The sequence below is a fragment of the Arachis hypogaea genome, chromosome 13 (assembly GCF_003086295.3).
Source record: "Arachis hypogaea cultivar Tifrunner chromosome 13, arahy.Tifrunner.gnm2.J5K5, whole genome shotgun sequence".
Lineage (NCBI taxonomy): Eukaryota > Viridiplantae > Streptophyta > Magnoliopsida > Fabales > Fabaceae > Arachis > Arachis hypogaea.
Genome location: NC_092048.1, coordinates 13,913,514 through 13,936,368, shown reverse-complemented (window position 1 = coordinate 13,936,368; position 22,855 = coordinate 13,913,514). Strand labels below are relative to the sequence as shown.

Genomic DNA, 22,855 nt, shown 5'->3' with positions numbered 1-22,855 from the left:
CATAGTTTGCTCCAATCAAATTATTATTCAACAAAGAAGCAAAAAGTGGGACGAAAGAGTTTTTTTGGATAAAAAAATGTGGACTTTTGAAGTTTGTTATTTAAAAGTTTAACTATAACTAGCAAATTAATATTTAGAAAGTCAACAATTAGACAGTTTGTTTGAAATTTCATAAAAGTGTGTGTTTCAAAGTGGAAATGAGGGAGAAAAAGATTATTTTAGACGAGAAAAAAAATTGCTTGAAATTGGTTACTAAATAATTGATTTCGTATTCTTAGTTTCTTTTCATTAAAAATTTTATGTGATTTAAAAGACAAAGTAATTAAAAATATAACATTATAAAATTTTATCGAAAAACAAATGTTTGTTAGTAAAATCCTAATTAAAATACAGAGTTAAATATAATGAAAATTTTGCACATATATGATATTTTGTATTTAATTTTTGACACATGCAAGACCAGTCACATACAAAAGAGATTGGTATTTTTTTTCTATCTGTTTGTTTAGGTGCTACTAATTTGATAGAAAAATATTTTTTTCAATTATTTTTTTTATTTCTTAACATGTTTAATAAAATTTTAATAGTAAAAATATTAAAAAATAAAAAAAAACATATTTTTTAAGAAACTATAAGAACTTGTTTAGGTAAGCTTTTAAGATTTTTTTTTTAAATTATTTTTTTTAAAAGATTTTATAAAAAAATAAAAATAATTTTATGTTTGAATATCTCATATAAAAATTTTTTTTTTACTTATCAATTATATTTGGGTATAATAATATAAAAATATTTTTTATTTATTTATTATTTAAAAATATTTGTTAAAAAATTACAACTTCTCAATATTTTTTAGTATTTTTACTTTTACTACTAAAAATTTATAAACACGATAAAAAATAAAAAAATATTTTTTTATTTAATGACACTTAAATAAGTACTCATTTATATCTTTTTAAAAAAAAAGAATATTGTTTACATAATAAATAAATAAAAAATATTTTTATATAAAATATTTAAATATAAAATTACTTTTATTTTATTATATGATGTTTTAAAAACAATAATTCATAAAAAAAAAAAAATTTAAAAATACAACTAAACACATCCTAAAACTTATAAACTCTCTTTCCCTTAAAACGGGACGCTGTGAGACTATATGTTAATGAGACAAAAATGCAAATTACGGGTAAATTCCAATGTTACACCATTATGCATGCCACAACTACTTTTATATATATGGCAAAAAAAAAAAGCTATATCTATATATCCTATAAATTTATCCTATATATATATATATATATATATATATATATATATAGAGAAAAATTCTATAGTTGTTATTACTAGAAATCCAATTAACTTAATTGAATTATTGTGAAAAGATAATTGAGTTAAAATTCTTGAGTTAAGAAATTAACTAAATTAATTGATGATGATAAATATTATTTTTATTGGGTTAGACACCCAATTAATTTTAATTGTGTTTGAATAGCGTTGTGGGCCAAAAAAATAATGATGCAAGAGCCCAATAGGATGGAAATCAAACGAAAAATAAAGTGGGTTATAAAGCACTAAAGTTCAAAGTTGTTAAACAAAAAAATCACTTAGGCTGAATAAGAAGAAAGCCAACTCAAGCTTAAGTTGCTCACCCAAGTTAATCTCTCCAAGTAGGTATACTCCAAAACCAACGTTCATTTCTCTTTTGGTCAGACTCAGAGAAAAGAAAGAGAGAGCTTCATTTCCCATTCATTCACCATAGAAGAAAGAAAGAGAAAGCTTAATCCAAAAGGCAAAGGTCTAATCACCCAAATCAAACCATTTCAAGCTAAGTCAGAAGTTAAAGGTGATTTGTTTCCATTTGCATGCAATTTACTTTCTTCACCTCTTCTCCAACTCTCTGCTATTCCAATTTGGGATAAATGGAAAAAATGATTTTTGATAATCACTGCTGTGAATCAAAGGTCAAAATTATTTCTTGGGGACAAAGTTGTAGCTCAAGAGTTTAGATATGAATTTTATCATTGAACAACTTTTTCTTTGCTGTTCTGGGTCATTCGGTCAAGCAAAAAGAATCTATTCCAAGATTCATAATTTGGGGATTAATGGAAGAAAGTGAAAGCCTGAAAGGTAAGTTAGTGAAGCATACAACTCGAGGAGTTGACTTGAAAGAGAACAACTCAACAACATGCAAGAAGATACAAAAGAAAATTTTTGATCCTGCTGAAGGAAGGAGAAAAGAACCAAAGTGTGAGTTTGATAGAGCTTCCTGAGAAAGTTCAACGTTTTGGACAGTGCTATCTAAAGAAAGAAGCATTCCACTAAGATGAAGAACTTGATTAATGTTTGCTCAACCTGGTCCAACTCATAGCAACATAGGCTGTTGAAACATCAATCTCCTTCAAGTTTTATAATTTCCTTTTAATGTATATCTTTCTGTAATTTCTAGAGTGGTAAAAGGCTAAATAAGAGAGTTCATGAAAAAGTCAAAGAGTGATAAAAGGCTGAGTGATACACTTGAGTAAAAAGTCTAGAGTAATTTCAGATTTCTTTAGGTTGTTTCAAATATCTTGTGTCTTGCACCAGTGAGGTACCCCTTTCTTAGTTGGGTAAGCATTAAAAGTGAAGAGTTAGGTATTAGCATAGCCAAGTCAAGTTAGGTTAGAACTTGAGAGAGAAAGGATTGTATCAATCTTGTGGAATTGGTGTATTTAATACTTTAACTATAGTAAAAATTCTACCACTGTTATGGTAGAGACTGGATGTAGGTTACATTGCACAAGGCAACTGAACTAGGATACATGATGGTGTCAGCTTCTCTCTTCTCTTCTCTGGTATGTTTTTTCTAATATTCATGAGACAACAATGAATTATCTCATAAATTTTTTGCTACTGAATTCAAACAGATTCAGACTAAAAATTTGTATTTAAAAGGTTATTTCATTAAAGTAAAAAAATGTCATAGATTCAACCCCTTTTTTTAAGCCTTCTACAACTTTTAAAAACAATTATTAGCAATATCCAAAATAAACACCTTCAGCTAATTAAGGAATATTAATCAATTAAAAAAACTTGATTGAGATAGAAATTTGGTTAAGGAATATTAATTTTTAAGAATTAAAACTACTTTAGTATAAATATAGATTTTTTCAATTTTTGTATCTGAATTGATAATGTAAAATATAATTTTACATCATACGAAATTTTCTTTGACATATATTTTTTATATCCCTTTAAATTTTATATAGCTTAAGATTAGGGTTAGAAGTAAGTCAAGCCAGCTTATGAATCAGTTCAAGCTCAATTTGTTAATAATTCGATAAGCTGAACTCGGAGCTGATGAGTTGAATTTGAGCCTAAAATTGAGCTCATAAATTAAATGAGCCGAACTTAAGTTTTGATAAGTTCAACTCATTAGCTCATGAGTTGGCTCGATATATATATATATATATATATATATATATATATATAACCTTGCTGTGTTACCCGACTGAAAGTAGCAGTTTATATAGGTATTGAAGAGCTGGATGTGTTTGGAGATTCTTCACTTTGCGGAGACCTGTGTTTTTGGTAAACAGTCTGCGCGCGCCGTTTTTCTTTTCTACCATTATGAATCAATTGATTTCACTTACCGAACACTTTTTCAATCTAAGTTTGCATCTCATTTGTATCTATTTTTTATGATATTATGCATGAGGAGCGAGGAAAGAGAGAAAATGGACTATCTAGTTTGGCCACTACATTTTATGAAAAAGGTAGAGGGCAAGCACCAAGTAAGAAATCTACCTTTCCTCAACTCTTGGGCTTGAGGCTTCTTTATATATATATATATAAAATAATAATGTGTAATTTTATATATATTAATATTTTTATTTAAAATTTTATAATTATTTTTATATGATTTTGATGTAGGATATAAATAAAAAAAATTTATAATTAATAGATACATAATATATAAAATTAATATTTTTTTAATATATATACATTATAATTTATTGATATAGAATTATAGATTATGTTTTCTGTTATTTAAGTCAGTTTGTAAACTCGAATCAACTCATAAATTTTCGGTAAGTTAAGCTTGAGTTTAAGAAATAGCCTCGATCATTAATGAGTTGAACCGTAAGTCTTAATTTTTATAAGTCAAATTTAATTTTTGTGAATTAAATTTAAATTTGATCTAATTCGATTCAATTCCGTTCACTCCCAGCCCTACTTAAGATCATACCTTAAGAAATTAATTAAAAAAAATCAAGAGGTTTCATTACGTAACCTTAGTATAATTAATTCTTCATTACTTCATAAATGATGTGGTCTGAATGACACGTAGGTGGCACATTCCTGTTCCAAAGAAAAAATACAACCCAATAAAAATTAATATTCAAAGTCAACTTTTTCGCCCTCATTATTGCGACCCCATATCATATTATTCAATGCAATTCAATTCAATTCAATTCATACTCTTACATCTACAGTTTTCTCGGTTTCTCATCTCAACCAAATCCAAAACCACTAGTTTTTGCTAAAGGGTTTGTTAGTCCAAGTCTTCGTCTTCATCTGAAAACTGCTTTGTGTAGTGATCCCAAGAAAAAAAAAAACGATGCATAATAACAGTTTACTGTGTTTAGATTAGAACTCTAATAAACTTCTCTCATACGTTGTTTATAGTTGACTCACTAATCTGAATATTCCTCCTAAATCCTAATATTCCATTATTTCGAAATCAGCATTTAATTTAATTACTTAACATGTGATTTGCTATAAATAAATGCCACATTCATCACGGGTCTTCCGCACACTTTGCAAAAATGGATTCAGTGGGTTTCAAAGTTTTGGTTTTTGGATTGGTTCTTGTGAACGTGGCAGTGTTGTGTAATGGAGGATCAACAAGCACCTTCGTTAGGAATGAAGAGAAGGCTGTGGACATGCCACTTGATAGTGATGTCTTTGCTGTTCCTCGTGGTTATAATGCTCCCCAACAGGTACCCTTTTTCTTCTATTGTTTTGTTTTGCATGTGACATTATTTCTCAGTTTTGATATGGAATCTACTTTGGAAGTTTCCTTGGTGTTCTTTGATGTTTGATAGATCAAGGGATCATTCATTGTTTTTGTTAATTTTTAGTTGTTTTGGGTTGGTGGAGGGTTCCTCTAAAGTGAGGATAAGATAATGGAACTTTAGGGAAGTGGGGGTGATGATTAGTGAGTAATTAATCAACTTTTTAATTAGATACTAACCACTAACTGTATTAGTTTAACCAGAGGTCTTAGGTTAATGGTCCTATCTACTTGAGTAGAATTGATTTTGAATTTTGATTGGTGGATAAATGTGGTTTTTAACCAAAAAAAGAAGACAGACTGTGATTAGATAATTAATGTTAATTAGGCTAAGATTGGTGACTGACCTGATTAGGTACTCTTCATTAACCAATCCCACCTGTTTTTTTTTTAAAGGTAGGATAGCTTTTTAAGATTTAGAAACTTTCCTCTGTTTGATTTGATTAAATTTTAGTGTGTTTCACAAATTTTAGTGTGTTTTTTTGTTCTTGGTTTTACAATTAGTTTCTAAGTTTTAATGAATGAATGTATGTATAAAAGGTTCATATAACACAAGGTGATCATGAGGGGAAAGCTGTGATTGTGTCATGGGTGACGGTGGATGAACCAGGCTCCAGCGAAGTGCGATACTGGAGCGAGAACAGCAAGCAAAAGAATCTTGCTAAGGGAAGACATGTTACTTATAGATACTTCAATTACTCATCTGGTTTTATTCATCATTGCACCATCAGAAATTTGGAGGTATTTCTTCTGCTCCATTCCATTACATTCCGTGTTTTGTTGTAGCAATTTCAGTTTGAGTTTTATTATGCAATCAATCCATTATTGATTCGTGTGGTTCTTGTTTTGGACAGTACAACACCAAATACTACTATGAAGTTGGAATCGCGAACACAACGAGGCAATTTTGGTTTGTGACTCCTCCTCAAGTTGGTCCTGATGTGCCATACACTTTTGGTCTCATTGGTAAGTATATTCTATCAACTATGTTAACATTTTCCTAACAGAGAAAACATAATATGGTGGACTAATTTGATTTACAAGTATATAATGTTAGGGAACTAAAACTAAATTTCCTATAGTTGTGACCTACTTGATTGATGTTTACAAATTTACAATTTCAGCATTTGAGGTAGTTAATGTACCCGAAATCAATGCCAATATGTTTGTAATTAATTAATTTGGCAATGATCTTGCAGGGGATCTTGGTCAGAGTTATGATTCAAATAAAACACTCACTCACTATGAAAAGAGCCCAAGTAAAGGACAAACTGTGTTGTTTGTTGGAGACCTTTCTTATGCGGATAATTACCCTAATCACGATAACGTTAGATGGGATACTTGGGGAAGGTTTGTAGAAAGGAGTACTGCTTATCAACCATGGATTTGGGTTGCAGGGAACCATGAAATTGATTTTGCTCCAGAAATCGTAAGGCTTCTCTCGTAATAATTGTTTTAATTTGGTTTTGAGAAGTTTAGAAACTTAGTGTGATTTGTCATCGTCGATTTTTGACACTAGCGAATGATATTTTGCAGGGTGAAACTGTACCTTTCAAGCCGTATCGCCATCGCTATCATGTTCCTTATAGAGCGTCGCAGAGTACCGCACCCTTCTGGTATTCTGTCAAGAGAGCCTCAGCACACATCATTGTCTTGGCCTCATATTCAGCATATGGTATTCATAAATACATATTTTTTGACCTATTGTTATGATCTGTTTGTAAACATCTTGAATTAAATGTATAAGCTTCAATTTTTGTTTCAGGGAAATATACACCACAATACAAATGGCTTGAGCAGGAGCTACCAAAAGTTAACAGGACAGAGACTCCATGGTTGATTGTGCTTATGCATTCGCCTTGGTATAACAGCTACAACTATCACTATATGGAAGGTGAATCAATGAGAGTAATGTATGAACCCTGGTTTGTGAAGTACAAGGTTGATGTCGTGTTTGCAGGGCATGTTCATGCCTATGAACGATCCGTAAGTGCTAATACTAGTCTTGTTAAACTGGAAAGATAACAATGCAACTGAATGTGTCACAAAGCCTCAAACAGTGCACTTCAATGAGCTTTTTTGAACTCAAATTAACCTGAATCGTTGGCTGTTATGTATCAGGAACGTGTCTCGAATATTGCTTACAACATTGTGAACGGTATTTGCGTTCCTGTGAAAGATGAATCGGCTCCTGTATATATAACCATTGGTGATGGAGGAAACCTTGAAGGCTTGGCAACCAAGTAAGCTCTAAACATAATAAATCCTAATTCAGTTACTTTGATGTATCCGAGTCTGATTTAAATATGCATTAACCTGCAGCATGACAGAACCACAGCCGGCGTATTCAGCGTACAGAGAGGCTAGCTTTGGACACGCCATATTCGACATAAAGAACCGAACACATGCTCACTATGGCTGGCATCGGAATCAAGATGGATATGCCGTGGAAGCGGACAGCATGTGGTTTTTCAACAGATTCTGGCACGCAGTTGATGATTCCACGTCTCATAGTTCTCATTAACACACATGTGTATTGGTACTTCGAGAAGAATTCGCAGTCATGGTTGCTGACATCGATTATCAATCGTTATGTCATTGTACTTTTCTGTCCCATAAATGCAAATTGTATGCTTCAATATTAAATCATTTCTCCAATTAGGTTGCATAAATTTCTCAAATCCACTATTAATAAGAAGGTTGAGATGATTCTCAGAATACTTTGTTAAAGTAGCATTTTGGCCTCATTCATTTTTGATGCATGACTGATAGCTTTTGTTCATTTTATCCAAAGTAGCCGGCCACCATTTTCTTTTTCTCTTTTAATACAAAGCTTACATCACTTATAGTAAGAACAGAAATCAGAAGCAACTTGAACCGTTGAATAATTTCTGTGAACATAAAAAACTATAACTGAACTATTTTGCTTCTAAAATTTAAAACTGCAATGAAATTTTAAAAAATTAAATGAAAGATAATCCACTTTAAGAGCTGAATTTCAAGAACGTACAATTCATAAATATAAACCTAAGCTTGTTCATGTTAAATATTATCATGACTTTGCTGATATATACTAACAAAGTTAGAAATTCTTGACATATATCTCTAAGTGGTTGAATAATCATCTTGTGTCAAGTTAGTTAAATTCTGTTATTTCGGTTATGATAGTTGGTTAGAGTAATTGTGAGCTTTTTCCTTTTTTTTTTGCTATGCACCATTATGGTGCATAAATCAACTAGTAGTATATAACTATATATTATTCACTTTTACGAAAGAAGACAAAATAATATCATCACGAGTTGAAATTTTTGTAAGTTTTTATTTTACTTTATCAATCTTTTGGGGTCACAACTTTTGATTCCATAAAAGGACACTCCATGAGGTTATTTATTTATTTATTTTTAAACTGGATAGAGAGCACTTGTGGAATAGTTCTTCATCAACTCCTAATATCTGACATATCATGATGCTACTTTGAAATTTTTCATTTTACACATAATACAATTTCCCTTACAAATCGTTTTTGGTACCGGGAGTTTGTTTTTTCTTTTCCATCATAATTATTAATACATAAAAGATAATTAAAAATGCTATGTATTTACCAAAAATCAGTGACCACATATTTATGTATAAAAATATAAAATACATATATTATTTAATTTATTTTTAATGTATATTTCGTATTTCAATATATATTTTATATCAATGACTGATTTTTTATGTACACATGGCATGGTTGAAAAATAATTTATAGACTTGAAATGTTAAATTACCTATATTTTTCCACTTGAGAAATTTTGTTACAATTGCCTTTATGTAACTTGTGTTGTCACTAGTTAGCGCAATTTAAGTTACATTATTACACAAGAAATATATTGGTACTCATTGTATTTCGTATATCACTTGACTGATGTATATTTCTGTGAGGTCTTATCTAGTGGTAGAACGATCTATGTTAGCAAGATTACGAGACAAAAATGAATACAAATAACATAACTCGTAATACATGGATGCAGGATTGATAAGAATAATAAAAGAGGTAGATGGGGTCATGATGGTGACCAGCCAAGTTCTTTTCATGGAGACAAAATGGTGTGTTTTGGATGAATTTTTGAGAAGTTCTTCAAACAAAGGTGTCTCACTCACTCACTTTTTTATGCTCTCTCTCTCTCTCTCTCTGTCTCTCTGAATTTACCATCAATCCACTAGTACTTTCTTTTTGCCTGGATGATCAATGATGGAAGGGGAAGGAAAGGTGCCAGAAGAAGAAATAAAGCAGAAAGGAAGGTTCCAAAGAATATGTGTCTTCTGTGGTAGTAGACCTGGATACAAATCTGCATTTGGTGATGCTGCTCTTGAGCTTGGTAAATTGCTGGTAATTTCTATCATACTATATTGTTTACCAATTCATTATTATGAATATACTTGTGTATTCTACTTGTTTTTTTCTTCTCCTTTGAAGAACTTTTGCATGTGTTTTATTCATAGTTGTTGTATTGAAAGGTTGAAAAGAAGATTGATTTGGTTTATGGTGGAGGAAGATTAGGACTAATGGGTTTGATCTCTGAAACAGTTCTAACGGGAGGTGGCCATGTTCTTGGGTAATATTTCTAATTTTCTTGACATGTTATATTCTATTTTTATTGTAAATTTTATTTCTAAACTTTCATGAACTTCATTTGTTTATCTTTCCTGGGTTAGAGTGATTCCTAAAGCTCTACTGCATCATGAGGTACAATTCCATCTTTAGTTACTATATGATCATGTATGTGAATCTTTCGAACCGAATTTTCACTCATGAAAAGCTTATGCTGATCAAATCCCTCTTTTAGATATCCGGAGAAACCTTTGGAGAAGTGAAAACAGTTGCAAATATGCATGAAAGGAAGTCAATAATGGCTAAACATGCTGATGCATTCATAGCTCTTCCTGGTATATTCTTTATTAACATAAATTGCACTCTTCTTTTCTGTTCTAAGAATATTCTAAAATTCAATCAAAGTTGTATATTGTTCAGGAGGCTATGGAACAATGGAAGAGTTGCTAGAGGTTATAGCTTGGTCCCAATTAGGAATACATGATAAACCAGTAAGATTATTTTCGTTATCTACTAGATGAACCAATATATCACTAAACTAAATGAAAAAACATGTTCAAATTCTTCTTTTTCAATAAAAGGATCATTTCTTATTGAATTTGAGATGTGGATTTTCTTCCACTTTTAAGTTGTTATTAATTTTCTTTTTCTTTTTTCTTAACTTTTTGAATATGAAGGTGGGGTTGCTGAATGTAGATGGGTATTTCAATAGCTTACTAACCTTATTTGATAAGGGGGTTGAAGAAGGTTTCATAGATGACTCTGCAAGGCATATAGTGGTCATAGGAGACACATCAGAAGAATTAATAAAGAAAATGGAGGTATGATTTATAAAATAAGGGGTAAATTATACTAATCTCTCAATTTATAAAACCATATACTACTCACTCATGTTGGTTTAAATGATATTACTATGCTTAATACACTTATATTTTGTGATATCAGTGACTTACCCTATAAATATAACTTTGAAAAATGTTAAATAAAAATGACAAATCAAAGAATACGGAGTATAAACATTTTATGCTGGGGCTAATTTCTAAATCACATGGAAAAAGAATTGTTGGTTAAAATCAGGTAAATTTCAATCATTCGTTTGTTTTGTTTTTGTTTTTCTTCAGGAGTATGTTCCTGTGCATCCCAAGGTTGCACCAAAGCAAAGTTGGGGAGAGGACCAATTTTTAGGGCCTACTGAAAATGGAGAACTTAGATCTTAAAATCTCCATCATCCATTTGTGTAAAGAGGATATAAACCAGTTAAGCTCCATTTACTTGTAAAGAATACAATATATATAAAAATAACAAGCATGAAACATGCATGTTGTAGCTCCATCAAGAGCAATTGAATAGTACTAAAGTTCCAAGAGGTTAGAATCTCTTTTTCCCCGAAAATAGCATTGACTCTAATTAAATTATACACTATAATGTGATGGGCAGAAGATAACAATGGTTATATATATATATTTTTTAAAGCTGTGTGGGGTTGTTAGGATCAAGGTCCTAGTCCACTAGGCACTTGACACCTAGTTTTCTTTGTGTACTTCTAATTGTTTATTAGATTCTCAAAGTGTGAATTTAGATTTTGTCAATATTGCTATTTGATTATTCACTTTGTGGACTAAACTTGTTACAAAATTGACATATTTGTCATCTAGTGTCTTTACCCATAACAAGTTGACTATTAATTGGATGGTTCTACCCTGGATAATCTCTATATATCTTTTTATTAATATGTAATATTCCAAAAATGATATGATGCCTATAATTTATACTTGTCTTCTAAGTATTGCTTATAACACTCTGGTCTTGATGGAACTCACCCAAGTGTGCGTACTTTATTTTGTTTATTCATGTAAATATATCAAAACAGATTAAAATAATTTATCAATATATACGGAAGAGAGTAGCTTGAAAACTTAAGATTTACTACATGGGTTAAATAGAACAAATTTAGTTGTTAAGATATACAAACTCAATAAATGGTACTAAAAGGATCATTTGACAATAAGGACAATTAATAACACCTTACTACGAGCTACAAGAATATGCTCAAGACGTGGCTTCATGCCGACTCTTATACGGATCAAAATTAGTATAATACTATAGTGTATTATATCTTTCAATGAAAAATAAAAATTATTTATTTAATAAAAGATCGCTCAAAAAATAAATTATGTATAATACACATTCTCTATCAATTTAATAAGAATCTTCACTCTTTAATAATTCTACTTTTCACTAAACAAACTCCCAACAATTCAATGAGTGACATATGCTCTGCTTCATCACGCAATCTTGCACTGAAAATCATGCCCTTAAGAATTTAATGATTGAATAAGAGATGCACAACCCCCATGTATATACATCACCGCCTAGAACACCTTCTCAGTGCTTGCGATTTTGTCATTTCTTATATAAAACCAGTTTCTTTCTTTTTAAACTAAGAGAATACAGAATAACTAATCTATAAATTAATTTATAAGCAGCTCAAAGGTGTAGAAAGAGAGTGCAAATAAAGGTGTGGCTAGTGCTATAACATGAATACATATACACATGATTTTGTCCGAAGATTGGTATCAGTGGAGATCACTGCAAATTTTAAAATAACACGAGCAAATGGACATCTAACATTTTGAATATACAGCAAATAAAAACCTACCATATGTTACAGTACAGGCAGGTGCAAACTGCAGAGGAATGCAATGTTTGTGGAGATTATGCGATAGGTGAATTTTGTCAGAAGCATTTCCGGTGAACAATGGAAGGTCCAGTTTCATCATAATCTCCCTTGGTTATATGTTGATTTTGAGGGAAAACTACTTTGGCAAGTATGGCACCTCCCACCCATGCAGAATATTGGGTTAAGTTCTCTGGCATGTACTCTGGAGGCTGTAGTAAACACAGATTATCAATCAGTGGGTATATATATTATATTGAACACGAATTATTATGATACCGCTCTTGCGATTTTCAATTCATCACTGTATTAGGATGAAGAAACATTTTTTGCCTGTCTCTTGTTAAGTTATGCTCTTAAAATTGACAGAAGAGGAAGTTAACAATCATTTGGTAAAATCATATGAAACTTTAAAAATTTAGATGAATTTAGAAGATAGCAATCTTACCTTAACCAGAGCAGGTTGAATGGCAGACGAACTTAAGCTACATTCCTTCTGAAATCTATCTTCAAAACCTGCAGTGAGATTCAACATTAGTCTACACTACAATAACCACAAAGAACAGCATTCTCAAAAAGATGTAACTCAAAGGAGAAAATTTCCCATTTTCTGAATATTTATATATTAATGATCACACCCAAATAAATCATATTTTTCTTATATATCAAGAAGCAGAACAAGTATAACATATTAGAAGTTCATATCCTAATTCAGCAGAAATCCTTAATGGAAACAAACAAACAACAAGAACAACATTTACCGGTCATAGAAGCAGTGCCCCCACAAACCACAGTATTTTCCAGCAGCTGCCGATGATTATCAGGTGACACTGTTGAAACAGCACGGACAAGCTGCTCAACAATGCCATGAGCCTCCAAACCCAACAGACTTGGTTGGAACAAAGCTTCGCCAATAGTATATCTTTCCCTCCCAATTGTTATGACCTATATAAAGATCAAAGGAAGTTGTAAACTACTGAAAATGTTCATAAGCTCTAGTTAAATTCAAGTGCAACCCAGCTCTCTTAACTGCTACTCCCCACTCCATGTTTCTACTAACTCTATCAAATAATCTATCAAAAAGAAAACATAAATCTTAAGAAAACTCAATTAGCAAGTACCAATGTCAAAAATATCAGAGAATTAGTAAGCAGACCTGTCCATCAGGAAGTGTATGTTTCTCCACAGGACATGAAACAGTCTTTTGATAAGCTAATTCATCTTCAGCAGCACATGAGTATTGCTCTTTTATTCTCTCCACATCAGACAAGCTGATATTTACTTGTGGATTGGATTTCCCAAGTTCTTGTGCCAAGAAATTAGTTAGATCAGTACCTCCAAACTCAAATCTTCTCGATGCAATGTGGTGGACAGCACCCTCGATTACTGGCGCAATATCTATTTATAAAGCCAAAAAGATTGGGTAGCACATAACCAGCCAGACCAATAAAATAACAATGTGAAAAGCAACATCTGTGTATAGAAAAAGTACAGAATTCGTACTGTTTTGCTTGAGCGATAGAAAAGGGGGCAAATGAAAATGCATATCTTATCTCGTAGGATGTGTTTGACATGGGGGTAAAATTTCACAGATAATCTCCATGCAATCTTTACCCCATAAAATTTAATATACTATATAATTTAAAATTATTCACATGGACATCTACCATCCGTCCACTATAAAATTTAGCAACATAATCTAAATTAAGTTCCCATTGCTTCACATATGGATACCTATTTTTCCATGTCCAATATCAACTGTGCACCCTGAGATACGTCCCACAGCATACAGTGATAAAACTGCTTGTTCTGAGGCATAAAACCCTGATATGTTGAATGTTTCAAACATTAATTGCACTAGCTGTTCCTTGTTGGCCTGGGAGACAATAATATATACAATATTTAGAGAAAAATACCCTATTATACATATTAAAAGAAGGTCACCGACTGAATACTAGCAATTTGATTTAATACAAAAGGACGCATGATAGCAGTTCTAGATCAAACAGGACAAAAAGGAGGACAAATCTGCTCAAGAAGATTCTTACGCATTTACAAAACGAGAAATTCTTATAGATAACCTTTCAGTTATTAGGAATGCCCAAGAATTTTCTGCATGCAAAGGGTATACGAAATTACAAAGTCTAGGAAAATATATATGTGTTAGAGAAGATAAGGTTATCAAACTTCCAAATTAACTCATAAACTCTTTTTAAGTTTACAACTTGAGCTCTAAGCTCCATAATCGAGTTTATATGAACTCTCAAGTTTGATAACCTTGCAGATACTACATAGGGTTTCCTCAAACCTTGGGGGTACAAAGTGGATCTGTGAATAATATCTGTCCTTCATTGCCAATTTCCCATCCAAGGCCAGTATACAAGACATGATGCAATAAATCCTCAACGGCGTCCCAATCTCTGATAAACCCTCGCACCACTGGATCAACAGTAACACTATCAGCTACTGAATTATCGTCACTCACAGACCCACCATCATCAAGCACTCTTTTCATCTGAGTGGGAATTATCTGAGCCATATCAAAAAGAGCCACAATCAAACGAATTAGGGAATTCTGAGGATAAATAATCACACTTCACAATCAAGAGAAAACAAAAGAAAAACATTGAAATTGATGCAATTTAAATTTAGTCAAGAATTGCAAGTGCTGGAAAGCTATACACAATTGAGCTAAAATGAATGGTAACCATTCACTACGTGCCTCTACCTATAAACTTAAGCTTTTGGGATAAGCAACTTTACAAGAGCCTCTATAACCAGAGGGGAATGTTAGATGTATAACACTACAACAATTCATGTGCATCTCCCTAAAGCATACACCTTAAACCCTACACCTTAAGTGGCTTCACGACAGAAATGAATTAAGCAAAACAGTAAAGTTTAGGAGAGAAAGCACATACAAGTAGGGCACAATTGAGATGAGAATGACGAAAATTTCGGCGATTTGGTTGTACGGTTGCATGTTATAATAATAATAATAATGAGCGGGGCATATAGATATATATACCATGGCAGGAGACTGATCAGGAATTGCGAAACCAGCTTTGAGGAGCTTAGTCCCGACGTCAACCACGGCAGCTTCCATGGGCAGAAGTAGCCACTGTAGTCGCAGTAACAGTGACAGTGGTTCTCGGAGACCAGAGGGGAAACTAGTCTACTCAGCTCACTCTCGCTTCGGTTCAAAGACCTTTCGAGTTTCAGCAGTCAGGGAGTCAAAAGTCAAAAGCCCAAGGCCCAAGCTTCCCTGCTCAGCAAATGCCATCGAATAAAAACATACAAAATAGATCCGACAAAAAATGTCACATGATGTTTTTTTTGTGTGCAGCCTGGTATGTGACGGATAATCTTGAAGCTACAATGCTAAGTAATTCTTTGGCCCAAGGACGGACTTAACACACCATATATATTAATAATTTAAAAATGTAATTTACACACTAAAATTAATTATTATATATTTATGTTTAAATATATATAATTTAATTTATTTTTAATATATATTCTATATTTTAATATATATTTTGTTTTAATGATTAATTTTAACATACATTTAATATAATTATTAATAATTATTTGGATAAATTATATTAATAAATTATTTAGCACTCACTATTACACAAATATCCTGACTCTATTTGCATACTCGCTTGTCTTTTCTTTCCTAACTTATGTATTAATGTTGTTAGACTGTTAGTAAAACCACGGTTCATACACAGATACACTTATTACACCCACAAAAAAAAAAGGTGTGCCTATCTAGTTAGTATAATCGTTTTAAGCCTTGGTTAGGGCACAATAATATGATGTTCTAAAATGAGACACTTAATTTCGTTGTATCAGGCATTAATTTTAAGGGCAATGTTACGGTGCTGAAGAGGAAATATTTCAGCAGATAAAGAAATGCGTTGGCGATTATAGTTGGTAGACACGTGTTGGTGTTGGCACTACAAGTGCTGATCAGACGCTGACCGAATATGACGTTTTGCATTGGTTGCAGACAGTGCTCCACTGGTGTATATTTTGATTTAAAATCATCCTTAAAGTAGCATTTGAAATTAAAATCGTCTTTTATAATATTTTCGAACGTAAATGCCCTTGCGTCGTTATGAGGCAGTTATGACCACCGAAAATAATTATATATATAAGAAATTAAAATGAATGAAAAAGTTTAATAATTATACATTGAATTAAAAGGAAGAAAGGGTAAAGCAGCGTAGAAGCCATTGTTGCAGAGTTCACCGTGGAGGACCTGCTGGAGGGAGAACACCATGGCCGCACGAAGCTCAACCTCGTTTCGAAGCAGGGCTTTGTCACAAGGTAGGCTACTACTTTGTTCCCATGGTGAGAAGCCGGTGTTGCGAATCTCGGGGACCAAGAAGAACCCAGGTCGCAGATTTTGGGGTTGTGTCTACTTTGAGATTTGTTTTTTTACTTTTTCTCTGAATTGGGTCTTTTGGGTGATGGAATTGATGGTGATCTCGGTGGGTATGTGCAGGTGCAAGAAGGCTACAATTTCTTTCGTTGGGCAGATCCAGAGACAGAGGTGGAACATTCAGAAATTGCTAGAATAAGGAAGAAGCTTTCGATGATGAAATCAAGAACCAAAGCGGCAGAGTGGAAGCTGAAGTTCGTTGCAGTTTTAGGATTTTTTGGGTGGGTTGGGTTTGTATGTTTGCTGTTGCAGAGTTGGTCTAAAGCAACGCAACAGTGTCTAATTCCATTGAACCTAGTATGAAACATGTGTAGGTGTATTCTCCTGTTGTTTTTGTTGGTGAATTGGGCTAGGATTTATCTATTAGGGGGGTTCCTGATTGTGTTATGTTGAATGTATTTCAACATGTATATATGACTGTTTTGTAAGCATGGTTGGATATTGAAATGAGAGTGAAACTTTTTCTTGGCAAAACATGATTTTCATGACTGAACAATAAGATAACAGTGTCATTAAAATGGTAAATGTCTAAATACATAATAAGCATAGCGTTTGACATTACCAGAACCTTAAAAGAAACTTAACTCAAAATAACCTAACCATCAAAAGGATTGGCTGGGAACAAGCCAATATTTCAGTACAACAGCCAGTAGCACAAAGGCAAAATATAAGCAACAAAAAGCAATCAACAAGTCCACACTGGATTAACCAGAACCTTAACACAAACTTAAAACAAAATAAACCAACATGCTAAGTGTTGTCATTTTCCTAAAGCAATCCCCATTTTCTTGGAGGTAACTTTGCCATTAACTTCAGTTTCCTGGGAGAAACATGAGGTCCTCCAATAAAGCTAATAGAGTAGTGCCCAGTGGGTTGGCTTGAAGCTGTGGCAAAGGATGGCTGAGATGCTGGAAGAGTTGTGGTGGTTGGCTGTGATGATGAAGTAGAAGGTGCTGAGCTTTTTGGGCTTGCAATCCTCCTGGGAGGTGGATCAGGTTGAGCTGAAGGTGTGGGCTTCGTGGTCCCTTTGGGCCTGCCTCTAAGCCTTTTTGGCTGTGCTACAGTGTTGGACTGGGCTGAAGTTGTTGGCTGTGTTGCTGAAGCAACTTTTCTCTTGACAGTGAACTTAGGAGTGGGCTGTGTAGATGCTTCCAAGCAGATATAGATCCTTTGAAAGATACAGTAGCTGGTCTGTGATGAGGCTACCTCATTATCAAGGTCAGGGAACCTTTACACTTGTATGTGAACGGAGGAACCTTGATTTGCCTGCATCAGCTCATGTGCATAATCATATATCCTCTTATACTGCTCTCGGAAGGTTCCCTGGATTTCATCCAGTGCAATCTGCTTGGTCCTCGTTGCCATTGACTTGGTGACAGTCAAGTTCCACTTTTTTTGAGCCTTTGACACGAACTCCCTAATCTTCACCTTCGAATTTGATTCGACCTTCTTCTTGAATGCCTTGCCTAGCCATCTAGAGTGCAAAATCCCCACCCTGTGTGCTTGTGTACATGTGTGAGTCAAATTCATGTTGCGAAGCTGCCAAGTATCCTCTTCTTTCATCTTCGCAGCATATAGCCAAAAGGGACACTTGCCAGTGCAAACTGCCCTAACCCTTTGCAGATCACATTTCCTAAATGTGATTGCCCTAGCGGTCTGCATGGCATATGCAGTCACAGTGTCCTTGAACTCTTCCCTGGTAGCATATACTGTGCCCACTTCCCACTTGTATTGGCTCATGTCTTTTTTATGCTTGTAAACTGGATAACTCTGTCCTTGGTGGTCTGAATCTGACATAGCACCTCCAACCTCGTGGTCATTCTCTATTTCATCACTCCTTGCTCCATCCTCATCTTCAAAGTTTTTAGTTGCAACCCCCTTCTTTTTCACTGCCCTACTTTTTTCATTCACCACATTAACATCTTGAAACCCACTAATAGCAGGATCAAGCTCATCTTCACTGTTGGTAAAGTGTAAATCATCTTCAGTCTCTTCCTCTTCCTCAGATGGTTTATACTCTGAATCAACGCTGTCACTATCACTATAGTTACTCATATAAGCTTCCAGATTAACATCATCACCACCCTCCGTATTCTCGGCCCCAGAGATATCAGCAGCTGCTTCAGATTTGTTTAAACCATCATCTTCTCCTCGATACACAACCAGCTGTTGTCCCACATCATCCATCCTATGATCTCCCCAACATCAATGTAGCCAGATGCAGGAAACACGTCTTCCTCCTCAACCTTGTGCACTACATACAATTCAACATAATCTCTTAACTCAGTTATTTTGCACATAGCAATGGAATCTGCATCAGACTTAAACAACTTCAATTTTTTCTCCAACTCTTCATGTGTAGGATCCTTGAACCACAATGAAGGGATATTCTCCTCCACATAACCAAACTGCTTTAACTCTGCATAGGCTTCAAATACGGACCATCGATCACCATCAATCTCTTCTATCACTGTTGTTTCTCCCCTCACATACTCTAACGGCCCATTTCGATACGTAAACCACCCCCATAGTAGACTTTCAGTTTAAAGTACACCACTGTCTTCTCCAACAACCTATAGACATTGCCAAATCACAAAAATAGAAGAAAAAATTAAAACCTAAACCACACAGTGATGTTTATCCTTAATCTCAGTAAACAACGAAACATACCTGATAGAATGTGCACGACCCTGCCTTTCAGTAAACCGGACTCGGCTGCGATCTTCACTCCAAGAACACCTTCTAGCGTTTTTTATTCTTACTTAGGGCACGGTGCAACAACATTGGTGAAGTGAAACGTTCTGATTAATGTTGGGTTTATGTTGAGGGTTTGGAAGCATATGAAGGGGTGAAATATTTCGCGCGAAACACAAAAACTTCAGAAGGGTATCATCATCATTTACAAAAAGTTTACTTTGTAAAGGATGATTTTAAATTCAAATGTGACTTTAAGGATGATTTTAAATCAAAATATATACTAGGGACGGGTTCGATTCCGACTCTCAACGTGAGGGACCAAAATAATACTTATCCCGATTTTTAATTATTATAACAACTGGGTTGATTTTATTGTTGGAATTAGACTTTTTTATAGGTAGATGGATTGGGCTGATTGGAGGTCTTTGGATTGAAATTATCCAAAAATAATCAATTAATTTGACAATAAATTTTTTTTTCTAATTTTGTTTCTTTTTTCTTTATGACTGATGTCTCTATAGAGTACCAAAAAATAAAATAAAAATTTTATCAAAAATAATAACAATAATAACAACTTTTATTTTTTTTCCTTCTTATTTTTATTTTTTCAATTAAATAATAATAAAAACAAATCTTTAGAACATGAAGTACTTTTTTAAACATAAAATTACACTCGCATAAAAATTTAGCATAAATGTATTATGTTGTTTCTTTCATTTCAAGAACATACCATGATGATTCGGTTTGTGTCGCTGTAATAAATTGATTTTTTATGGTCAAATTGCATGTCTCAGAACACTTTAACATTATGTTTGGTTTAAAAGAAAATAAGAGAAAAGAAAAAAGATAAAAAAAAATGAGTGAAAAATTTTATTTTCTTTTGTTTGAATGCTAAAAAAAATAGGAAAAAAAATTGATATGGGTCTCACTAATTTTTTTTTTCCATTACAAGCAAAAAACCAAGAAAAAAATATTATCTTTTATGTATTTACAATATTACCCATAGTTTTATTATTATTAATGATTATCAATATAAATTTAGTTTTAATTGTTTTAATATATTATTATAATAAAGATTCATATTTAAATATTATATATGTATTAGATAAATAATTTAAATCAAATATATAAAATTATAACATTTTATAATATTTATAGAATGCAATAAAACATAAATAAATAAAAATATTTATGTTTTATTTTATTATAAGAGTATTAATGTAATTTTATACTATTATGATTTTTTTCTCTCACTTTTCATTTTTTTTCTATTTTTCTCCTCTTGTTTTTTCCTTTTATTTTCTTTCCTATATCCAAACAAAACCTAATAGATGCAGGTATTTTGTGATGTGTATTTAAAGAAAAATTCTATGGTGTAAATTGAGAAAACATTCACACATGTAGATGGTGAGGTGTGTACACCAAACAGCAATGCGTGGTTTTCTTCTTCTGACTCGCATGGAGAACCGCAAACACAAAAGACTACAGATTGACATAAGATGTTGTCATAGTTGGTCAACCAAAAGCAAGAAAATTTCTTGAAGGTCATGTGTAGCAGGTAGCCGTCTTATTTTTTTTTATATCTAGACAAGAACAAATAGATTTTTCCTTTCATTTTTTTCTATCATTTTTCTTTCCGCAATATTTCGCTCAATCCGAACATATATAGTGTAAATATTCTGAAATATGATCCTTATCTACCGGTCTAAAATTTTTTCAGTTATCAGTGGACCTATTAAAATAGAAAAGACGTTGTTATAATATCAACTCATACGAAATAGAATACCGAAAAATCATGTAATTCTAAATGAATGATAGTTACTAAGTAGACATACTATTTACTTTATCAATGCAATTAGAATTTATAATTTTTTTCATCAAATCTTACAAGATAAAAAACATAAAAAATTAGAGTAAAGAACTCTTAAGAAGATTTAATTATTAAACAAAAAATATTTAATAACAAACTTATTAAGAAGGACCAAATCTTTCTTAAATTAAATTTTTGACTATGACAACATTTGTGTCAACCTGTAGTGGTAGCCTTTTGTGTTTGCAGTTCTCCATGTGAGTCAGAAGAAGGAAGCCACGCGTTGCTGTTTAGTGTATACACCCCACCATCTACGTGTATGGATATTTTCCCAATCCACACCATAGAATTTTTCTTTAAATACACATCACAAAATATCTGTGTCTATTAGGTTTTGTTTGGATACAGGAAAGAAAATAAAAGAAAAGAAAAAAATGAGAAGAGAAAAAATAAAAAAAAATCAGAAAAATGAAAAAAAAAATCATAATAGTATAAAATTATATTAATACTCTTATAATAAAATAAAATATAAATATTTTTATTTATTTATGTTTTATTGCATTCTATAAATATTATAAAATGTTATAATTTTATATATTTAATTTAAATTATTTATCTAATATATATAATGTTTAAATATGAATCTCTATTATAATAATATATTAAAACTAAATTTATATTGATAATTATTAATAATAATAGAACTATGGGTAATATCGTAAATACATAAAAGATAATATTTTTTTCCTTTTTTTTTGCTTGTAATGGAAAAAAAAATTTAGTGAGACCCGTATCAAAATTTTCTTTCTTTCCTATTTTTTTTAGCATTCAAACAAAAGAAAATAAAAATTTTCACTCATTTTTTTTATCCTTTTTCTTTTCTCTTATTTTTTTTTAAACCAAACATAGTGTTAAAGTATTCTGAGACATGCAATTTGACCATAAAAAATCAATTTCTTTTAGCGACACAAACCGAATCATGATCGTATGTTCTTGAAATGAAAGAGACAATATAATACATTTATGCTAAATTTTTATGCGAGTGTAATTTTATGTTTAAAAAAGTACTTCATGTTCTAAAGATTTTTTATTATTATTACTTAATTGAAAAAATAAAAACAAAAAGGAAAAAAAAAACAAAAAGTTGTTATTATTGTTATTATTTTTTATAAAATTTTTATTTTATTTTTTGGTACTCTATAGGAACATCAGTCCATAAAGAAAAAAGAAACAAAATTAGGGAAAAAAATAAGTTTTATTGTCAAATTAATTGATTATTTTTGGATAATTTCAGTCCAATGACCTCCAATCAGTCCAATCTATCTACTTATAAAAAAACCTAATTCCAACAATAAAATCAACCCAGTTGTTATAATAATTAAAAATATATAACCCAGATAATCATTGTTAATATCGGATTACACAAACGTTATTAGATGGAGCACTGTCTGCAACCACTGCAAAACGTCATATTCGGTCAGTGCGTGTAGTGCCACACCAACACACATCTACCAACTATAATCACCAACGCATTTCTTTACCTGTTGAAAGATTTCCTCTTCAGCACGGTA

The 22,855-nt window shown here is 32.2% G+C and overlaps 3 protein-coding genes across 4 annotated transcripts; 2 read left to right on the top strand and 1 right to left on the bottom strand.

Moving 5' to 3' along the window:
* The first annotated feature begins 4,307 nt into the window (after positions 1 to 4,307).
* On the top strand, positions 4,308 to 7,786 carry LOC112737361 (purple acid phosphatase). Its single transcript, XM_025787231.2, has 8 exons — positions 4,308 to 4,979; positions 5,594 to 5,794; positions 5,908 to 6,019; positions 6,253 to 6,482; positions 6,590 to 6,728; positions 6,819 to 7,039; positions 7,175 to 7,296; positions 7,376 to 7,786. The coding sequence occupies exons 1-8, from the start codon at positions 4,806 to 4,808 to the stop codon at positions 7,575 to 7,577; spliced, it is 1,401 nt and encodes a 466-aa protein (XP_025643016.1). The 5' UTR covers positions 4,308 to 4,805; the 3' UTR covers positions 7,578 to 7,786.
* A 1,149-nt stretch (positions 7,787 to 8,935) lies between these two features.
* On the top strand, positions 8,936 to 11,042 carry LOC112737360 (cytokinin riboside 5'-monophosphate phosphoribohydrolase LOG1). 2 transcript variants are annotated; one of them, XM_072213168.1, is made up of 8 exons: positions 8,936 to 9,186; positions 9,298 to 9,428; positions 9,557 to 9,654; positions 9,755 to 9,785; positions 9,886 to 9,985; positions 10,071 to 10,141; positions 10,328 to 10,471; positions 10,772 to 11,042. In XM_072213168.1, exons 1-8 carry the CDS (start codon positions 9,060 to 9,062, stop codon positions 10,865 to 10,867), a joined length of 798 nt encoding a protein of 265 aa, XP_072069269.1. In that variant the 5' UTR covers positions 8,936 to 9,059; the 3' UTR covers positions 10,868 to 11,042. The 2 variants fall into 2 exon arrangements, with proteins under 2 accessions (XP_072069269.1, XP_025643015.1); XM_025787230.3 differs by having other exon boundaries at positions 9,049 to 9,186; positions 9,263 to 9,428.
* Positions 11,043 to 12,157: 1,115 nt separating this feature from the next.
* LOC112737359 (actin-related protein 7) lies at positions 12,158 to 15,593 on the bottom strand. Its single transcript, XM_025787229.2, has 7 exons — positions 15,356 to 15,593; positions 14,636 to 14,857; positions 14,062 to 14,203; positions 13,484 to 13,725; positions 13,089 to 13,272; positions 12,776 to 12,843; positions 12,158 to 12,539 (listed from the first exon to the last, which is right to left on the bottom strand). Exons 1-7 carry the CDS (start codon positions 15,431 to 15,433, stop codon positions 12,387 to 12,389), a joined length of 1,089 nt encoding a protein of 362 aa, XP_025643014.1. The 5' UTR covers positions 15,434 to 15,593; the 3' UTR covers positions 12,158 to 12,386.
* Between the last annotated feature and the right edge of the window lie 7,262 nt (positions 15,594 to 22,855).